Source organism: Acomys russatus, chromosome 26 (genome assembly GCF_903995435.1).
Source record: "Acomys russatus chromosome 26, mAcoRus1.1, whole genome shotgun sequence".
Taxonomy (NCBI): Eukaryota; Metazoa; Chordata; class Mammalia; order Rodentia; family Muridae; genus Acomys; species Acomys russatus.
This window is the reverse complement of record NC_067162.1, coordinates 49,007,562-49,027,293: the sequence shown is the minus strand read 5'-3', so window position 1 is coordinate 49,027,293 and position 19,732 is coordinate 49,007,562. Positions and strand designations below refer to the sequence as shown.

Here is a 19,732-nt window from a genome sequence, read left to right as displayed (position 1 = left end):
GTCATGCAAACAGGTCCATGCTGTTAACCTGGCCCACCTCAGACACTGCACAGATGGCAGTTCTGCCCACCTCCCTCAGACACTGCAGAGATGGCTGTTCTGCCCACCTCCCTCAGACACTATACAGACGGCTGTTCTGCTCTGGTTGCTTCTGGGGAAATAAGCTGCTGAGGATTTGTCTCAATTTCTCAGCATTCTACAGAGTTGCTTGTTGACATAGGTGACAGATCGTAAGATCTGAAAGGCAAGTGTCACTCATTGTTTTCCACGCCAGGAAACAAAAGTCACAGGGGGTGGGGAAAAATAAGCACCTGTTCTTCACAAGCTGAAGGTGGGACACAGAGCCACACACAGGCCCAGGACTGGAACAGACGGTGACAGGAGGGCAGAGTGACTGCTATCAAGTGCTCCTCATCACGAATGTAGAGGGATTGTGGCAGTGAAGCCAGGCGGGGCCCAGCTCATTCCACGTCCAGTTTCTCTCCACTCCCACTACCAGAAACACTGGCTTTTCTTACAAGTTCAGCATCCATGTTGTGGACATCTCACTTTAATTCTGCCACCTATAGAGAGCTGCTACTGGAGTAATAACCCCTCAATTTTAAAAGCCCTAATAATACTTGTTAAATGTTAATTAACCGGCAAATGCTAGTGAGCTGAGTGGTGGCAGCAGACTCCCAGTAATTGGGAGTCTGAGGCTGGAGGATTGTGATTTCAAGGCCCGCCTGAGCTACACAGCAAGACTGGGCCTCCACCATGAGAACGTGTATGCAGAACGGCAGGCGGGGTGCAGTGACTGACCTTATCTGAAAATACACAGGCAGGTTCCACTTATTGCTGAAGCTGTGGTAGGCAGGGTGAGCTCGCAGCCGCTTCACACTGGCCTGGGATCCACACTGCCGTTCAAACTTCCGCACAAAATCCATGCTTACAGTGTATTTCTACAGCAAGAACAAAGGGCGGGATATGCCCCGTCAGCCAGTCAGGAGCATAGGCTGAAAACTGCAGCCGAGACAGCACAGCTCCACACAGAGCCAGGCTGGAGCTGGCTAACCTCTGATTTCCCAGCCCCTGAGAGCTTCAGCCATGCCCAGGCCTCACAGGGGACAGCCCACCTGGAGCCATTCTAAATGACACAGCAGGCACGGGCAGCCCTGAACTTCACATGGGCCACAGGCAGGCGAGTAAGCAGAACTGAGCACCTCTCCCAAAGCACAATCTGTTAAAAGGAAATGAGGAAAGAGAGGAGGAGGAGGAGACAGTCAGAGGAGACCCTGGAACCCAACAGACTAGAGCTGACCACAGTGGGAATGAACAGCGAGCGCTGAGTGCTCAGGAGACCCCATCAGACACAGCTGAAGACAAAGCTGCTGCCCAGAGGGAGGGTCCTGAGCTCCTTATGTGGAGTGCGGCCAAAGCAGGGGGCAGAGGAGGGGTAGAGCTTGAGGAGGAACGGGACAAGACCAGCTGATGAGAACATAGGCGCACATTCCAGAATGAGTGGAAACACCCGTCCTCAATGCAGGGAACCCAAGAGCCCAGGGACAGTAGAAAGAGGTCCAGGAGGCACAGCAGAGCTACGGCTCCTACTAGCCACACAGAGGACAGGTTAGCACCGGGCTTGCTACCAGGCTACAGAGCTCCCCATGCTCAGAGTCCGTCCTTTTAGCAAATGACTTTCCCAAAAGAAAAGCTACTGTTGTGGATTGTAATGTAAATATCTGCTATGTGACCCCACAAAGAGGGTGAGACCCACAGCCTGAGAACTGCTGGTACAAAGCCTTCCAAGGCATGAGATTAGGAAGATGCAAGATTGTGCTGACGTCCTTCAGGAAGCACAGTGGACAGCAGAAAAGTTGAACCCGGGGAGCCATTTGCACAGTGATGCCTACTAAAACCAGGAAATGCCTAACTTCAAACATGCCAAACAGGAAGTGCCAGGGAGCAGCACAGGAGAGCACAGAGCATGATCTCACCATGACTCTGTTACATGAGGAGGGGAGGACACACCTGCCGTGACCTCACCTGCACACACACAATAAAGAGTGGAAGGGAACACAGCACAAGGAGACAATCCCCCAAAGCCCAGATTATAAAAGGGCAAGAAGAGAAAGAGGGAGAGGGAAGGAGAAAGGGAAGCAAGCCAGGGCCGGGAGGACCAGTGCACCCACTGCACCCTAAAAACCACAGAACTAAACCGCATGCTGCTCATTAGGAAAGACCGCCACCCCGAGCTGCAGCAGCCGGCACCCAGGGCAGCACTCGGCAGCCATCTTCAGGCTCAGACACCTGTGGTGCAGTGCCATGAGACAACATGGCAGCCAGCACACAATGGCTCCTGCCATCTTTGAGGCTTGCTACTTTTCTACAGTATCACACACCAGAAAAGGACGTGTGTGGGGAGGTGCGGGAACCAGGGCTTGGGTTCTCACGCTTCCCCACGTCAGGAGCTCTTATCTAGGCCACGGTTGGACTTTTCATGACCAGCCGGCTTTATGAAGTCTCAGGACTTTTAAGGAAACGCAGCAAGTGTTGTGTGTATCTGCACATAACTGCCTCCAGACGGAACAGGATCACAAGCAAAGACGAGAATGTGGTTTGGAGAGACAGCTCGGCAGCCAAGTGTGCAAGCCGATCTTTTCTTTTCTAAGGGGTATGGATGCTTGCCCGTGCGTGCGTGCGTGCATGTATCTGTGCCACTTGCGTGCCCGTGGAGGTCAGAAGAGGCTTCAGATCTGTGGAGCTGGAGCTGTGAGCAGCTGTAGGCACTATGCGGGAGCTGGAGCTGCGAGCAGCTGTAGGCACTATGCGGGAGCTGGAGCTGTGAGCAGCTGTAGGCACTATGTGGGAGCTGGAGCTGTGAGCAGCTGTAGGCACTGTGTGGGAGCTGGAGCTGTGAGCAGCTGTAGGCACTATGTGGGAGCTGGAGCTGTGAGCAGCTGTAGGCACTATGCGGGAGCTGGAGCTGCGAGCAGCTGTAGGCACTATGCGCTTGGTTCCTAGCACCCACATCATGAGGCTTATAATCAACTGTAACTCCAGCTCTGGGGGCTGAAGCCACCTTCTGGATACCGCACTCAAGTGTACATACCCATCTGCGCGCGCGCGCGCGCGCGCGCACACACACACACACACACACACACACACACACACACAATCTTGACATAAAGTGAGAGCACTCTCACTGCTTGCAGTATCATATCCACACTGAAAGCAGCAGCGTGTACTCAATAAAGCACCCACTCGGCGGTCACCAATTGGTTCTTTACTAACCTGAAGACCAAAGCTACGTCAGTGAAAATGACTTTCCCTACACTGTAGGACATTTTTCTTTTTCTTTTCTTTTTTTTTCTTTTTCTTGTTGCTGTTGTTTTCTGAGACAGGGTTTCTCTGTGTATTCCTAGCTGACCTGGACTTGCTTAATAGACCAGGCTGGCCTTGAATTCACAGAGATCCACCTGCCTCTGCCTCCCAAGTGCTGGGATTACAAGTGTGCGCCAACATACTGTGCACTAGAGCACATTTTTTTTTCTTTTCCTTTTTTTTAAAGATTTATTTATTTATTATGTGTACAGTGCTCTGCCTGCATGTACACCTGCACACCAGAAGAGGGCATCAGATCACATTATAGATGGTTGTGAGCCACCCTGTGGTTGCTGGGAATTGAACTCAGGACCTCGAGAAGAACAGTCAGTGTTCTTAACCTCTGAGCCATCTCTCCAGCACCCTACAGCACATTTTTTAAGAACCGAGATGACAAGACATTACCTCGTGAAAGGCATCGGGATCCCCAGGATTGAAGAGTGAGGGTAGCTTTTCCTCCAGTCCTCGAACTATTTCTGGCCACACAGAATTCACCAAGAAATCATAGCCAGGAACGACAGCGCCTTTCTCACTGTCGGATAAGAGTCAAGATAAGTCAGTTCACCCACCTTGCACTTACTGCATCTTGTTTACTAGAAGACCCTCAGCCTAGGCCTTATTTTAACTATTTTAAAGACCATATTTTATGTCTAGATTATTTCAATTTCACTTCTGAGTCTCAGTGCCACATTGACCCTGATCCCCCACCACTCAATCCCCCTTCCCCCACACCTCCCTGATCCCATCAGGGAGAAGGCAAAGGCACTGCACACAGCTGGTACAACCCTGCCACACACAGGCCATCACCCAGGCTCTTAGCACACAGCTGGGACAACCCTGCCGCACACAGGCCATCACCCAGGCTCTTAGCACACAGCTGGGACAACCCTGCCGCACACAGGCCGTCACCCAGGCTCTTAGCACACAGCTGGGACAACCCTGCCACACACAGGCCGTCACCCAGGCTCTTAGCTGGGGAAATAGCAGCCGTAAGCCAAGCACAGTGGCACAGGCCAGCTTTCTTGGCACTCAGAAGGCTGAGGCAGAAGAATTATGAATTCAAGGCTAGCCTGGGCCACATAACAGGACTTGGTATCAAAACCAGTAGCCTCATAGCACAGAAAGGTAACTGCTGCATTCAAGATGCTCACTCTAAGTAAGGCACGCAGGCTTACTAACTTATCTGTGCTTCGCACACTCTAAGTGGACTCAGCTGAAAGTTTCATGTAAAATCTTTGACAGAAACCTTGATATGTTAATGTGTGTGCTTTGTGCCAAGTGCCACTGAGATGAGAGCCCTCACTTAAGCTCATACAGAGGCGGGTCAGCTGGCAGTGCGGGACCAGGCAGCGCAGGCCTCCTCCAGGGCGTCACAGAGTACTGAGAACTGGGAGAGGGTGCAGCTGGCAGGTCTGAGAACGTCTATGGCTGGAACCAAGCGGCCTGAGGCCTGAAGCCTGCTCAGGGTCCTCCTGAGTCAGACCACAGAACGGTCAGACCGCGGCGGTTAGAGCAAACCAGTATGTGTTGAAGAATGGAAAGTGGCCAAAAGGAGGAGGACCGAAGACAGCTCAGTACAACGCTGCTGAAGTGACTGCTGGACACTGGGGGGTGCTGAGCGGCAGGCAGGACTATGCCCGGCATGCTCAAGGTCCTGAGTTTGAGCTCAGCACCACACCACCAAAACAAGTGCTATGGATGAGGAAGAGGACGTGACCATGAAGACACACTTCCAGTGTAAACGACTTGAGAAGACGGCAGCTCAGAAAGTGGAAATGGAGGCGCCGTCAGGAGACACAGCCTGGTCCTGGCTTCACTGTGCACTTGCACTTAAGGCCTGCTTCCCCGCAGCAGGGGAGGGCAGTGACATGTGGGTCCATGATGGACCTGCTCACTGAGCCGGCCCTGGGGTGAGCTCAGCCAAGCCCTTCAGCTCACCTTGACACAGCTCCTCCTGTGACTTCCCGGAGGAGGCGGCAGTGGTGAGGGACAAATTCCAGGAGCTTGTTGTATATGAGCTGAAGGCCACTGGGATGAGTCTCGGCAAACTGTTCAACAATCACCTATAAACACCGAACACCATTCAAAAGAAAGACACGAACTGGAGACCATGAAGGTGGGCGGGGAAACATGGGCCAGTCTGCTCTTCAGCTGTTACTGTCTGCTTGTTTTTTGAGGCTGGGGCTCACTGGGCAGCTAGACTAGAACTCATTAAGGAAGTCAGGCTGACCACAAACCCAGAGATTGGCCTGTCTCTGCCTCCCCAGTGCTGGTAGATTAAAGGTGTGCACCATTACACGCATGTCAGCTGTGTATTTTCTTTTTTCTTTCTTTCTTTTTTTTTTTTTTTCTGAGACATGGTTTCTCTGTGTAGCCCTGGCTGTCCTGGACTCACTTTGTAGACCTGGCTGGCCTCAAACTCACAGTGATCACCTGCCTCTGCCTCCCAGTGCTGGGATTAAAGGCGTGCGCCACCACGCCCGACAGCTGTATATTTTCTTAACAGTAAAACCATACTGGACACATTCAGAAGCAGTTGCCATGTTCAGATGTAGCTCCGACTCGGTGTGGGGGAGGAGGCTAGGCAGAAGCGACTGTCCTGATGCTAAGAGCCTGCTTCCTCACAACGGATCTAGGCCAGAGCAAGGGCCATGACAGGTCCTCGCAGCCTGCCCTCTTCTATCACTTCTGGGCTTAGGACAGGGTATGAGGCATACAAATGAAAGTATGTTTCATATTAACAGTCTAGTTTTGGTTAAGATTACAAGCCAAAATATAACAAAAATCTGTAAGTTTGAAAAGATGGGGCTACAGCTCACTCAGTGGTATCTGTGTCTCCCACAGGCGCAGGTTTGAATGCCTGCTTCTCAGAGGCAGAGTCCTGTAGAGGAAGAACTCCACTCTGGGCGGCCTTTGAGGGGTTACAGCCTTACCCTTCCTCCTGTTCCTGCTCTCTGCTTCCTGGGTGTGGATAAAAGGGTGATGGCCACTTTCTGTTGTTGCCAGCATGCTATGCCTCTCCCCATTATGAACTCTGAGCTAACATAAACTCTTTCTTCCTTACGTTGGTTTTGGTCATGGTGTTTTACCACAGTGACAGAAAGAGACTAATACGTCATCAACATACCACAAACTTCAATACTCCCTTACTTCAGCACTCCAGCACAGGCTTGCACCTGGAGCTGAGATGCCCCACTTACAGATTAGTGCCAGGACAGTTTGCGCTCTTCCCTCCTCAGACAAGGTAAGAATGTGGGCAACTGAAAACTTATTTTAGCAGTTCTAAGGTTGTCCAGGATTAAAATTAATCTCGGTACTTTATCTCAAAGGAGCACAGTGGCAGGCTGGAGGACACCCCCAGGACATCCACCAGCCGTTTCCCATCAGAAGTGCTAGCCGTTCCCAGCAGAACACAAACCCTGAAACCTGATCCAGACAGGTGAAGGACATTCCCAAGTGTCCCTCTGCCAGCTTGATGTGACAATCCTTCCTATCTGAACATTCCCACCTTCGTAGCCCTCACAAGTCTTCCCCACTTCTCAAGCTGTCACCAGTGTCTCTCCCCCCCTCAAGAGCGTGGGCGTGTAGCCTGCTCCCTTCTGTATGGATGCCTCACTGCGCTGGACTCTGCAGGTGCTGTACCAGCTGTTTGCTTACTGTAGTTCACCAACCAAACCAGTGGTTCAATTGTTTTCAAGCGCCTTCATTGGGCATAACTGGCCACATTAGCAGAGCAAGGATGTTTTGATCCATGCCTTCTTCCTTCGTGGAATTAACACCCCTGCCCACACCCACACCCACACCCCTGCCCATACCCATACCCCTGCCCACACCCACACCCCTGCCCACACCCACACCCCTGCCCACACCCACACCCCTGCCCACACCCACACCCCTGCCCACACCCACACCCCTGCCCACACCCACACCCCTGCCCACACCCACACCGCTGCCCACACCCATACTTGAGCTGCACCACAGACACCCATCTCCAGCTGCCAACTTGTGCAGCAGGACCCTTTCCTTTCCTATAGCAAGATGGAGAGACAAGCTCCTGCATCTCTGCTGTATGCATCCCTCACACCAAGCCAAGGTGACACAGTGTGGCTCTGTCTAAGTTCCCCACAGCAGAAATACAGACCTCACTGACGTACGGCTTCACCAGGACTTGGCCCACTAGAGCTTCTGCATCCCGTGTCTTGTCAATGGTGGCATAGGTGCGCAGGCAGTGCCGGATGATGTCCACATTTGAAGTCTGCAAGCCTTCCAGTAGGAGGCCTTCCAGCGACTGCTGCAACATGGCCGTGATGCCGGCTATGCGCTGTGGAAAGCCGTCAGAAAGCTCACTACAAAGAGCTGTACACACTGCTGCTGGACCACACAGAAGGCAGTGTGTGGTCATTAGACAGGGGACCCTGCCTGGGGTAACAGCCATCTCCTCCCATGACCTTTGCTCCAGGTACATCACTGGCTTACCAAAGAGTTACAGAGACTGTCAGAATGAGAAATGTCATTTTTCTCTGAAGGTACAAATTAAATTGGTTTCGCACAGACATTATAGATTATAAATCTATAGAGTTTAGTTCCCAGCACCCACACTGAGTGACTTACACCCACCTATAACTCCAGTTCCAGGAGACTTAGCACCCTCTTCTGGCCTCTGTGGACACCTGGCGTGGACACACGTGCGCACGCGCACACACATACACAGACACACAGTAAACGGTTAAAAAAAAAAAGCTCAGTCTAGGGCTTTGGAAAATTCACTGTTTTCTGAGCCATATGGTATCAGATTTAGAGAATGTGACTTAGTCTTTTCACGAAATCTTTAGTGAGTGACAGCTGGAAAACAGGAGCCTCAAAACCAAAACCCAAGCCTAAGAGCAACATCCTGTAAGTCACAATCAGTGCCAGGCACGCTGTTAAATAAAACCAACAGCTGAGATTCTCTGCAGCCCACAGCCCGGCACCAACCCATACTTACGGGTCTCACTTTGTCCAAAAGGGGCATGCCCTTGCTCTGCATAGCGTGAAACTGCAGCTGGTTAAACTCTGTAGCGATTCTCTCTAAAACCTGCCCCGTCAGGAGTGGGCTGGAGAGACAACAAGCAGAGGGTTTAACTGGAGGTGCTGGCTTCCCAGACGACACGCAGCTGAGTGCCATATGGGCTCACACCACGGCGCTCAGCTTTTAGACAGTGGTGCTTGGCTTTGAGATGGTGGCCACCTTGCCACAAGGTCAATATCAACCGTTGTGCCATCTGTCTCCTCTCTAAAGGCATCCCAGACCATTCCAGCTGCAGTGGGCCACTGGCGAAGTGCAGGTGACTGGTGCTGCTGGGCTTCACTGGGTGCCGCATGCTCCTCACCGTCTCTACTGCCCTTGCTGTCCCTGCTTCGCCTCTCTCCGTGTGTGGTCCCTGAACCTCATCTGCTTGTTTGCCCACTTATCTCCTTTCCTCTGAAACACTTCTAGTACTTCTTAAACACCAGATCCTTCTGCCATGGTAACAGTGCTGGCTTTCTAGTAGCAGTAAGTAAAGCCTCTCAATTTAGATAACAGCTTAAGGTATATGGCCATAGCTGAAAGAGCACTCTGTGTGCTGCTGGCCCTAGATATAAGCAGCCAGTGAGCGTCTGCCACAAAGTACAGTGCCAGCACACAAAATACACAAAGTAGTAGCATCTGCCACAAAGTACAGTGTCCCCTAAACATGCTATGAAGGATAATGCCATTCAAGGAGGAAAGCAGCAAAAAGTACAGCATTTTACTGCAGGCCTGTGAGCTAGGAAAAATGTCCCTAGCATAAGGACAAGGGAACACCAGAGTGAGGCCATTGGATGGCCTGGTCCTGGACCATCAAAGCGGCTCAGAGTAGGCGAGAAAGAGAAAGGTAGTCAGGAAATGTTCCTGTTGTTGGTGTCTGCAACTCCTGGAGCCTGGGTTGCTTCTGTCTAGTGTCTAAATGCCTCACAGCCTAACCATTCACTAAGATGCTCTTGCCTTCCTTTTGCCACAGTGGCAGGCAGTGACCTGAGCTACGCTAAGCTCCCAGAGGTGGTCTAGAGCAAGGCTGCCAGTGTAAGGGGTGCCGCTCACGACCAGGAAGCCCGCTCTTCCCTTGGGCACCTTTACTGGGAACCTACTAGCAACTGACACTGGTAGTGAGGACTGGCCCTGACGCCAGCGACCTAACAATCTGACAGGAAAAGGACTCAAGTCAGCCAGCAGCTTCTGTCCCTGGAGGTGGTCTGCAGGCCCGATGGCAGCAGCAAGTCAGGGGGGTTGTGGTAACTTCTCTGTGTCTTGTCTGTGCACAGTGATTCATAACTACATAGAACTTTCAAGAGCAGGAGAGAGGAAAAGTCTCCAAGACGACAGAACTTTCCGTCAAGCAAGCCCCACACTTAACTTTTACTTCCACTTCACAGGCCATGCCACCTCTCCATGTCTTATGGATGTTTTGAGTGAACTGGGCACTGAAACAGGGAGGTGAAAATGAGAGAAGGCCCCAGCAAGACAGACAGGGGTCTGGACACTGGGCTCTGGAGAACTCTAAGTGGCAAAGGAATGAGTAAGCACAGAAGAACTGGAGGGCCACAAATGGGTCTAGCAAAGGAGGAGTCAGGTGCCGCCTGAGGACAGGCTGTGGAGGACTGTCGCAGGGTGTGTAGAGCAGGCACAGCAAAGGCAATACCGCCGGCCCCTCAGCGTGGCACCCATCTCCCGAGTGCTGGCATTACAGCATGTGTCACCACACCTGGCTGAGTCACTTTTCAACACTAAACCAGACTCAGAGTCTCTCTTTGTTTTCTAGAAATGAGCGTCACTCAGTTTTAGCATAGACAGGAAGTGCTCAGCAAACCACTTACCTGCTTGCTTCCAGTGGGGATGTGTCTCTAGAACTTTGAGAGTTTAAGATTTTTTCTATTTTCTCAACTGATCGGATAACTTGTATAAGTCTCAACACACTCATCTATAAAAAGGATTGCAAACAAAAAAGAACAATTATCAGGATGCTGAATCTTTTTTTGTTGTTGTTTTGTTTTTCAAGACAGGGTTTCTCTGTGTAGCCTTGGCTGTCCTGGACTCACTTTGTAGACCAGGCTGGCCTCGAACTCAGAGCGATCCGCCTGCCTCTGCCTCCTGAGTTTAAATGCATGCACCGCCACCACCCGGCCGGATGCTGAATCTTAATTACCTCATTTCCTCATTCTACTAAGAGAGGCAAAGAGCAACACTATACACGTCAAATGGTCTTATAGAACCCTCGATCCCCAAGGACATAAACTCAATTCTGGCTTTCCTATAGTGAATTCTGAAATTCTACCATAAGCTTATCACAAAGTAAGATGGTAAGCTGCCTTGCCAGCCCTCCTATTTTCTTAAAGTTTACTTTCATGTTTTAGTTTCCAATACAGTCATGCTCTTTAGCTGTACAAGCACGGCATACCTACATACCCAAGTGCCAGTGCACTCAAGACTCACACTTACTGACAAGAAGTCCACAGGGGGACAAAGGGAGACACATGGTACAATGAGATGATGCCCAGGCTCCCCAGAAAGCTGAGCTGCTGGCGGGCACTGAGCTCCTGTCTCTCCAAGTGCCCAAGAAAACCCTGTGTGCCAGGGACAAATGGCATGCTAAGCTAAGTTTCACTGCAGGGTGTTACTATTTAATGTATTTAACCTAGTGACTCTGCCTCACTTCAGGAAGTGCTGACTGATGCACACGAGCAGCCTGGGAGGCTTATGTGGCACATGGCATTCTGCCTTACACCAGGCATGTTACTCTTTCGTCCTCAGTCCCAGGCCAGGCGTGAGAAGCCCAGGCGCTGCCCTGATCAGCTGCACAGAGGTACTGATGTCATTGTGCGCCTCTCCGCGGAGGACCAGGGAGAGTGGACCACAGCGGCTTCATAAGGTATTAGGCTGACGCAGGTTCACGGGTAGACACCACAGTGTACCTTTTTCTTCCTAATGTCTTCTTGTTTAGACATTCGCTCATCCACTGCCAGAATTCCTTCACTGACGGATGACCTAAGACTCTTGAAAATAATAAAGAAAATGTTTTGCAAAACTGAAATGTAACATTATAAAGCTGACATGTTCAGCTCTATTTCATAAGACTTAGGCCACCCAGGCCAACACTGAGACCCCAACATTACAAAGCACGAGACAGAATCACTGTCAGACATCTAGGACATGAAGGCACAGGGACAGATGAAACCACGGTCACAGCAAACTAACCACCAACGAGAAGTAACACACACGAGACACCACAGACACTGCAGTGGAGAAAAGGCAATCGAGCCTGTGTCCGGGAGCACCTGGGATTTAAAGAGGGGGAGATATGGGGAGACCTGCAAACCTGCAAACAAGTACAGGGGAGATTCTTAGGGGTCCAAAGGGATGAGGACAGCCCCACTCAGGGTGGGTGAGGAACATCCTGGCGTCTGCAGGCTTCGCTTGGGGGTGAGGCACTAGCTTCTTGAGAAATATGGATAAAGCATCCTAAGAATGAGGGGACTCAGAACCAGGAGGCCAGAGGAAGTGAGAAACACAGACAGGCAGAGCCACTCAATTAGGCCACTGAGAGCCAATCAGGAAGAAGGCACTGAAAACTAGGATACAGTGCGCAAATCACAGAAGCCTGTAGAAAAGTACATTCACCCATTCAATAGACGCTACAAGACACTGCAATCCCGACTCCCAACAAGGCAAACACTCAATCCCTGCTCTCAGGATCGCAAAGGCCGGCTTCAGGGCTGAGGGTCAAACAGCAGAGCTTGGCTGAGGTGACTAGGAAATGGTTGCAAGGCAGACAGTAAAACAGAGGGAAGGTCTGAGGTGACAAAGGAAGAAGGAACAAGCCAGCATGAGAGCTGGCCACAGGCAGAGCCCTAGAGAGCCGAGAGATAGGGCTCTGAGGGCTCCAGGTTGTCACAGGGATGTGGAACCCAGCAGAGGACACAAAATCACTCCCTTTAGCTCTGTGGAGAGTGACTCGTAAGAGCTTCAGAAAACTCAAGCAAGACGCCAGCACCAAATACTCCTCTGAGCTCAAAGCCAGCTCAGAAGGTAATGCCACAGGCCTCCTTCCTGGTCTCCCCTCTTGAGGACCCCAGCCACTGACACGACACCAAACCCCTGTCCATCCCCAGTGGCCTCCTGCCCTGCACGGCACAACACGTGTGGAGGGTACTCTGCTGGGCTGACGTCCTCCTTCAGTTGCTTGGGGCTTAAACCTAGCCACACATCACTTATCACCTGGGAAAACACTTAGAAAATAACAAACACTTAGGATACAAGATAGTCCCAACCCAGTGACCGTCACTAACGGCTGAACCCTCAGCCTCCCTCCTCGGGCCGTTCTTAAGCCATCTCTTGGATTCCTAAGCGGACAAGCGTATTACTGTGCTCCATGTCAGCCGCTTACGAAGAGTTGGGGAGCTTACCAGAACCTCTTCTCTTAACTGTCCCAAAGGCACAGAAAGTTGGTTGAGGGCTCTGTCCATCCCGACCTAGAAGCAAAATCATGACAGCTCAGAGTCATCAGTCCTAATGTAGTGGACAACCTGTGTGCGATGCAGGTGTCCACGGTCACTGTTGGCAGCGTACAGAAATGACTGCAGCTACACATGGGGATGAGGAAGTCAGACACACTCAAGCCTCCCTACACACAGGTATCTTTGGATAGTTTGGGGTTTTTGTGGCATGAGGGAGAACTGAGGGCAAGTGCTCACCACTGAGCCCTGGTCCCCAGTGCAAGTTCAACGACTAACGGTTTTAATCAGAAGTGACTGTTCTCTGAAGATGATGAGTTTCAGCTGACTGGTGGCAGTCTGAGAAAGAGCATATCACCTAAATCCGGTAACTCTTGAGGGAAATCCAAATCAAACAAAAGGAAACGACCTTTTCTGAGTTTCTAAGTCTACTGGAACAGTCACCTTGGTAACTGCAGCACAGTCACAAAGCAAACACAGCTCATTCATCTTCATGGTTGTTAAAATTCCCAGAGGTGGTACTTACTACATTTATTTGGACAAACATCTAAAAGCAAAATAAAATACGAACAAGGCTTTAAAAAAAAAAAAAAAACAAAAACAAAACCCCAAACTCTTTGAGATAATTAGAATCAAGCGCTCCTACACTGCTCAGACAAGCAGCTGGCAAGCTCCTCAGTATTCAAGACAGGCCTCCTGCAGACGATCGTGCTGTCAAGAGTGGCTGGCGTGTGCTCTGGCAGGACAGCCTAACTGATGGGACTTCCTGTGACCCTGTCAGCACCTAACAGAGTGGCCTCCCACTGGCCCTCCCTTCCCTACACTCACAGTGCACACCCAATACCTACTCCAGAACAATCAGGCCACAGTGGCCACAGCAATGCACACTGTGATCCAGCAGCCTAGAGGCAGAGGCAGGAGGATGGCTGCGAGTTTATGGCCAGCCTAGGCTGCACAGGAAGTTCCAGAACAGCCAGGATGACAGAGCAGATCCTGTGTCAATGTCAGGCATGGCAGCACACACCTCTAATTCACACTCGGAGGTAGAGGCAGGTGTATCTCTGAGTTTCAGCACAGTCTGCATATAGAGTGCTAGGCCCGTACAGAGAGACTCTGCCTCAAACACAACAACAAAAGCCCATCTCAGAAAACCCAAAAATACCCAGAGAGTAAGACTGCACAGTTTTATGTGAGCAAGAACTAGCCCAAAAACAGCGCTCAGGTTCGGTTCCTGTGTGCCCTACATTAGGGAGAGCTAAACCCTGGACTGTGTGGTTGCTCAAACATAGCACTTGCTGTTGTTTCGAGACAGGGTTTCTCTGTGTAGCCCTGGCTGTCCTGGACTCACTATGTAGACCAGGCTGGCCTCGAACTCACAGAGATCCGCCTGCCTCTACCTCCTGAGAGCTGGGGTTAAAGGTGTGCGCCACCACACCCGGCTTACACACAGCACTTTTAGGAGCCCACCCACAGGAAAGAGGGCCTGTGTGTCCTCGGTGGCAGGGACTGTGGGGACGCTCACCAGGTTTGTTGAAAGGTTGACAAAGTCCGCATAGTCCTTGTTGATGAGCTCCACCATGGCTGTCTTCAGCAGCCTGTAGTACAGCTCCAGGTCGTCTCGGAGCTCTTCCAGCTGCACCCGCTTCCTGCACTCAGACACAAAGTGATCCACGTCGAAATCATCCTGAACAGGAGGAAAAGGACATTTTCCCACTCAGAAAGCCTGTCTGCTGTCCAGAGCCTTCCTCGTCACATGCTGTGACAGAAGTGCCTGTCCACTCACGCAGGTGCCCAGAAGGGCCAAGGGCCGTCTCCTTGTGGTCTCATTCTAAAGGAGCCAATTTCTAAAATGACCTAATTCAGCACTTCTAAAAACAGAGACAGCTTTATTCCCTTAACTTTACAAATATTATATGTTCAGTGTAAAATTTCAAGCCAGTAGACTATGACAAACAGTAAAGAAGGGAGAAAGAAAATGAACTATCCATCCTTTGTAAGGTATTCAGCACTGTCTAGGTTCACCTCTCAGCACTGTGCCTCACCTGCACCTAACCCTTCCTCAGACAACCACACACCTCGGTGTACTCCATGACACATTTGAGTGTTGTGGAAGTTTAGGTTTACACGTAAACATGTTTTTGTTTTAATCCCAGGTGTGGGACATGGTGACTGCTCCAGTTTGTCCACAGCTGATAACTGCCTCCTGAGAGGGCGAGTGGTGTTTGTCAGCTGGGAACTACCTCCTGCGGGGGCGTGGTCTTTGCCAGTGAAATAAATGCTAGACCCAACGAGAGACTAGGGCCTCTGAGAAGGAAGAAGGCTGCTGGTGCTTCCCCCTGGGGCTCCTGGTGCTGCTGATGCAGTTTTAAGAGAAGAAGTCAGAGAGATCCTGAAAGGAGGACTGGACTTGCTCCAAGGAACCCGAGGACCTTAAGCACCAGGAAATAGTAAGGAAAACCACACCCTCTCTCCACACTAACCTTCGTTTTCTCCTACTGGGTGTTGGGGTGTTGGAAGGGACTGGGGAGGAAAAGGGAGAGATTTAAGGACCCAAAATAAAAACAGTTTTAAAAGTACACCAACAAGTGGCACCAACGTAGGACTTGAAATAACAGAAAACTTGGTTTCTAATGCCGTAAAAGAGACCGCAGGGCGCGGAGAAATGAGTGTGCTGTTTCTGGCGGGGAGCAGAAGGCTCACTGCGGCGCTGCGCTCCCGCCCACTTTACTCCCAGGGGATCCTCTGGTTTTGCTTGGTCATCTTCCTGCATTCTGCTTTTAAAAGGTTGGGAAATGGTTGGACAGTTGAAAGAGTTGTGAGTGGATGAAATAGGAAAACGGGAAGTGTCACGAAATTCTCTCCTTTTGGGAAGGACTGCAGAGTTAGCTGTTGAGCTAGAGAGTTTGCGGGTGGAGGCTGAGGCACTTGGGAAGCAGAAAGCGCAGCTGATAAAGAGAGAAAACCTGGTAACTGAGAGCAGGAGTTTCCCACCATGGCCGCCCTGCCCTGCTCCAAGCACTCTCGGTGTTAAGTTCCCACAGCCCCTGGGTGGGCTGGGGAGCCAGGAGGAGCAGTAGGCCTACAGCACGAAAGGGTTAAACCTTATCCCAAAAACAAGATTAATCTTGAGCAAACTGAGCTGCCAGAAGAGCAGCCTCGGGTTAGGAGATGACCGCCATTGACTTTCCCAGTAGCCGCCCAAAGCGCAGGTATCAAAGGCTCGGTGCTTCAGTCATAGTAAACTTGGTCATTTGAAAATAAATTATAAGGCTAAAGGCCTCAAGAGCTCAAAATGACCAGTGCATTAACTTTAAGAAGTACATTAAGTTCTGCCAGAGAAGCGAACGAACCATTTCTGTCAATACTGGGTTCTCGGCAGGACTTGAGTGTGCACTGACACATCCACAACACGGGCTTCCATGCAACAGGCGCGCAGGCCAGCCAGGCTCTTAGCTCCTCCTCCCAGCATCAGAGGCTCCCGGTAGGCTGATGCACTGCAGCTAGCACGTACTGTCTAGTTCACCTGTGACTGGGTTGGTTCTATCCTTATCTTAGCCAAAAGGCTAAAACTCGGTAGTTACTTAGTTTACTAAGGAGGGATCAAGAAGTCAAGGCCAGTTAGGGCTAGACAGCAAACCACTGTCTAAAAAGGAAAAGAAAGCAAAGAAAGAGAGCACCCAGCCTGCACGGTCAGCTATCTGTACTAGAGCTGTGCAGGGGATGATGGGGCCAATGGCAGCCTGCTGTGATTGTCCTGGGAAGGCGGGATGTAGCAGCTGAGACTGTCAACTGGACAGGATTGACAATCACTTTGGAGACAAATCTCTAAGCATGTCTGAAAGTGACCAACCAGCAGCCTCAGCTCTGCCACCATTCCTTTCTGCCACGATGGGCTGCCTGTATCTCCTCACACTGTAAGCTGAAGCCGGCCCTTCCCTGAGTTGCTTTCTGTCAGGTACGTGGCTGTAGGAATGAGCTCACTAATGCAGTGAGACAGCTTCGGCCACTCTCCAGCAGAAGCTGTGTGTGATGGGGGTTAGATCAGGGATGTCTACAAGCCAGTGCGACGGCCTAGCAGGAATAATGGGGTGGCAGTGGAAAGGGACAAACCGAGTCCTGCCAGTGTTGGGGCATGGGGTCTGAGGGCAGCTGACAGCACACTGGAGGTCAGGCCACAGCAGGCTGCGGGCGGGGAGGAATGCAGATGCAGGACCGAGGCTGTTACTAGCAAGGTGAGGACTTTCTGTGTTTCCAGAACAGGGATGAAGTCACACAATGAGACAGAAGGGAAGGAAGTGATCTCAACACGGCCAAGCACGTGGTCTGACTTATCCCTGTCAGCATAACACCTTCTTTCTATTGTCAACACCTTCTGGCCCATTTCATCCACTGGCTAGAAGACGTCAGTTTTCTTCACCAATCAGTTCTAATACAACATGATCCTGTAATGTCCTGTTTAAAGGGGACCTCAGCTTCATGATGACCACTGCATGGGACACAGGGGCACATTTCAATCCCCACCCCATCCCACCTATCTTTCCAGCCTGGAACCTGACGTGGCATTCCTCCACACTCCAAGCACAGTTTCTGACCAGGCACCCACGCCACACCTTTCTGTCCTTGTCTCTTCACATCTAGGTTTGCAGTTGGCACAGAGTAGGGTGGCCAATGAATGCCTACAGGTGAGTAAACAGCTACCACTGTGCTGGCAGGCTGTGGGCATCCTAGTAACAGCTTCTAACCAAGTGGCTGTGATTCATGTAGTCTCAACTCCTCTGATGTGTGTCTTCTATCCTATACTTGTAAATAATCTATGTCCCTGGAAAATATGTTGAACAAGATACAGATGCACACACATATAACCTGGGTAGCAGGCTCTGCTCCTGCCCTTTCTCTGCCACCAAACTAACTCATCAAATGCCCTTTAAAGAAAGCACACAGAACAAAGTACACCGACTTCTGGCTCCACCTGGAAAACCAACATTACACACACAGTGGCTGCTCTGTGTAGTCTCCTCTGCAGCTGGACTGGCCACATCAGCATGGCTACAGATTGTTTGGCGTGTTCAGAGCTGTGACTGCAGGGAACGGTGTGGAAGTGCTGGCTGCCAGCCGCTCATCCCCCAGGCTGTATGCCGTCTCACTACCCACTTTGGTGCCATCTACTTTCTGACACTGTGTTTAGCAGAGGCATCGTGTCAGTGTTAAGAGGAAGACACAGCAGGTAGTGAGGCAGAGGCGCTGCTTGCACTAGGCCTGCAGGAGGCCACAGTTAAACGGTGAACACATTAAGTTTTCTCACCTAAAATCAAAACCGGTCACGATCCCCAAGTGACCGTCCTCCCATCACCAGTCCCCACCACGTGCCTTTGGGTCTTCTACCCTCTTTCAAGGTTGCAATGAACTCACTTATTAGAGCTGGAGAGATGACTCAGCAGTTAAAAGCGCTTACTACTCTTGTAGAGTACCAGAGGTTGGCTCCCAGGACCCACATGGCAGCTCAAAAGCACTTTTGCTTCCAGTTCCAGGGAATCCAACAGTCTTCTGGCCTCTGAGGGTTTCTCACACACTGTGCACATAAACTCAGGAGGGCAAACACACATACACATAAAATAACCGATCTTCAAATTACACTTAGTACAGTGGCTTAGCAATGTCACTGCATTGCATTCCTGGCTTTAGATAAGCCTCTTGTACATGAAAAAGCATGTGGGCACAGTAAGGAAGACACACAAAAATTAAAACCAACATGTAATCTAGATGCAAATAACAAAACAGAGATAGGTCAATTAAGTCAGAGGGGAACATTACCACTCGAAAGCAAAGTGGAGCACAAGCGCGTGCAGGCGCACACACGAAAACACACACACTATCCTGTAATACTTACCCTCATTTGCTCAATATTTTAATGCGCCAAAGAAAAACACAATTTTAACTTCCTAACCTTGAAGCCAGCTTTGAAGTGTTCCCTCAAATCTCAACTTTAAGAGGTGAGATGGCAGGACCTATTGGCTCACATTTGTAATCTCAGCCCTCGGGAGGCTTGAGACAGGAGGAGGATCGAGACCTGCCCGGGCGGCTACAGCTCAAAGGCCTGTCTTAAGAAATTGTGTGTAAACATGTTTTGGGGACGCGTTAACAACTAGCAGGCCAAGCTCCTTCCTTTCAAAGCCTGCGCCTCTCCGAGGCTGTGCAGCTTGCTGAAATACTATCAGTGAAGTGTTCTCGGTATGGATTTATAAGCAGGGTCACTGCTGGGCTGCAGGGCAGCGAGGCTGTCAGGCTCCCGCTACTTAATGTCAGAGTGAAGTTCAGCGTTGACACCCGCGCCGCCACCTTCCACCCGCGTCCCTGCGACCCGTCCGAGCCTCCCGGAACCGCAGCGTTGGGCCTCCTCGGCGGCACACCTGCCGGGTGTCCCTCACCTTCATGAATTCGTCCTTGTCGAAGCACAGCGTGTCCGGCCCGGTGGGCAGGTTCATCCTGCGCCTCTCCATCACGCCGGCCGCCGCCGCCCCTCAGCGACAAGACTCGGCTGGAGGGGAGGACGCCGGCTACACCGCTGGGGACCCGGCAGCCCAGCCCCTGCGCCGCGCTGGCCCCGCTTCCGCCAGCATGGCGGCCACGAGCGGCAGCCAATAGACGCGTGCCGCGGGCGGCTGCGCACGGACAAGAGAGGCGCGCGCGCGAGGCCGGCGTGGCAACCGGGCGCTACTGCCTCGGGTGGCCGGGAGGGGTACTGCAGCCTCACGCTTCACCTGAGGGAGAGTCCCAGAAAAAGGTCCTTAAAGATAATCAAAGGAAGATGGCCCCTCTGCATTCCGGGTTACCCCAAACATGAAACTATCCCTCTAACTGTGGG

At 51.3% G+C, this 19,732-nt stretch overlaps 1 protein-coding gene across 1 annotated transcript in view; it reads right to left on the bottom strand.

The window, feature by feature from the left end:
• Window positions 1-19,490, bottom strand: part of Cog2 (component of oligomeric golgi complex 2) — a 28,784-nt gene extending 9,294 nt beyond the window's left edge. The window contains exons 1-10 of the mRNA XM_051168643.1: window positions 19,296-19,490; window positions 14,393-14,554; window positions 12,823-12,888; window positions 11,332-11,412; window positions 10,237-10,340; window positions 8,348-8,456; window positions 7,505-7,684; window positions 5,302-5,426; window positions 3,769-3,895; window positions 802-941 (exon numbers count right to left, since the gene is read on the bottom strand). Coding sequence (XP_051024600.1) covers window positions 802-941; window positions 3,769-3,895; window positions 5,302-5,426; window positions 7,505-7,684; window positions 8,348-8,456; window positions 10,237-10,340; window positions 11,332-11,412; window positions 12,823-12,888; window positions 14,393-14,554; window positions 19,296-19,367 — 1,166 coding nt within the window. The 5' untranslated portion in view covers window positions 19,368-19,490. The remainder of the gene's footprint in view (window positions 1-801; window positions 942-3,768; window positions 3,896-5,301; window positions 5,427-7,504; window positions 7,685-8,347; window positions 8,457-10,236; window positions 10,341-11,331; window positions 11,413-12,822; window positions 12,889-14,392; window positions 14,555-19,295) is intronic.
• Between the last annotated feature and the right edge of the window lie 242 nt (window positions 19,491-19,732).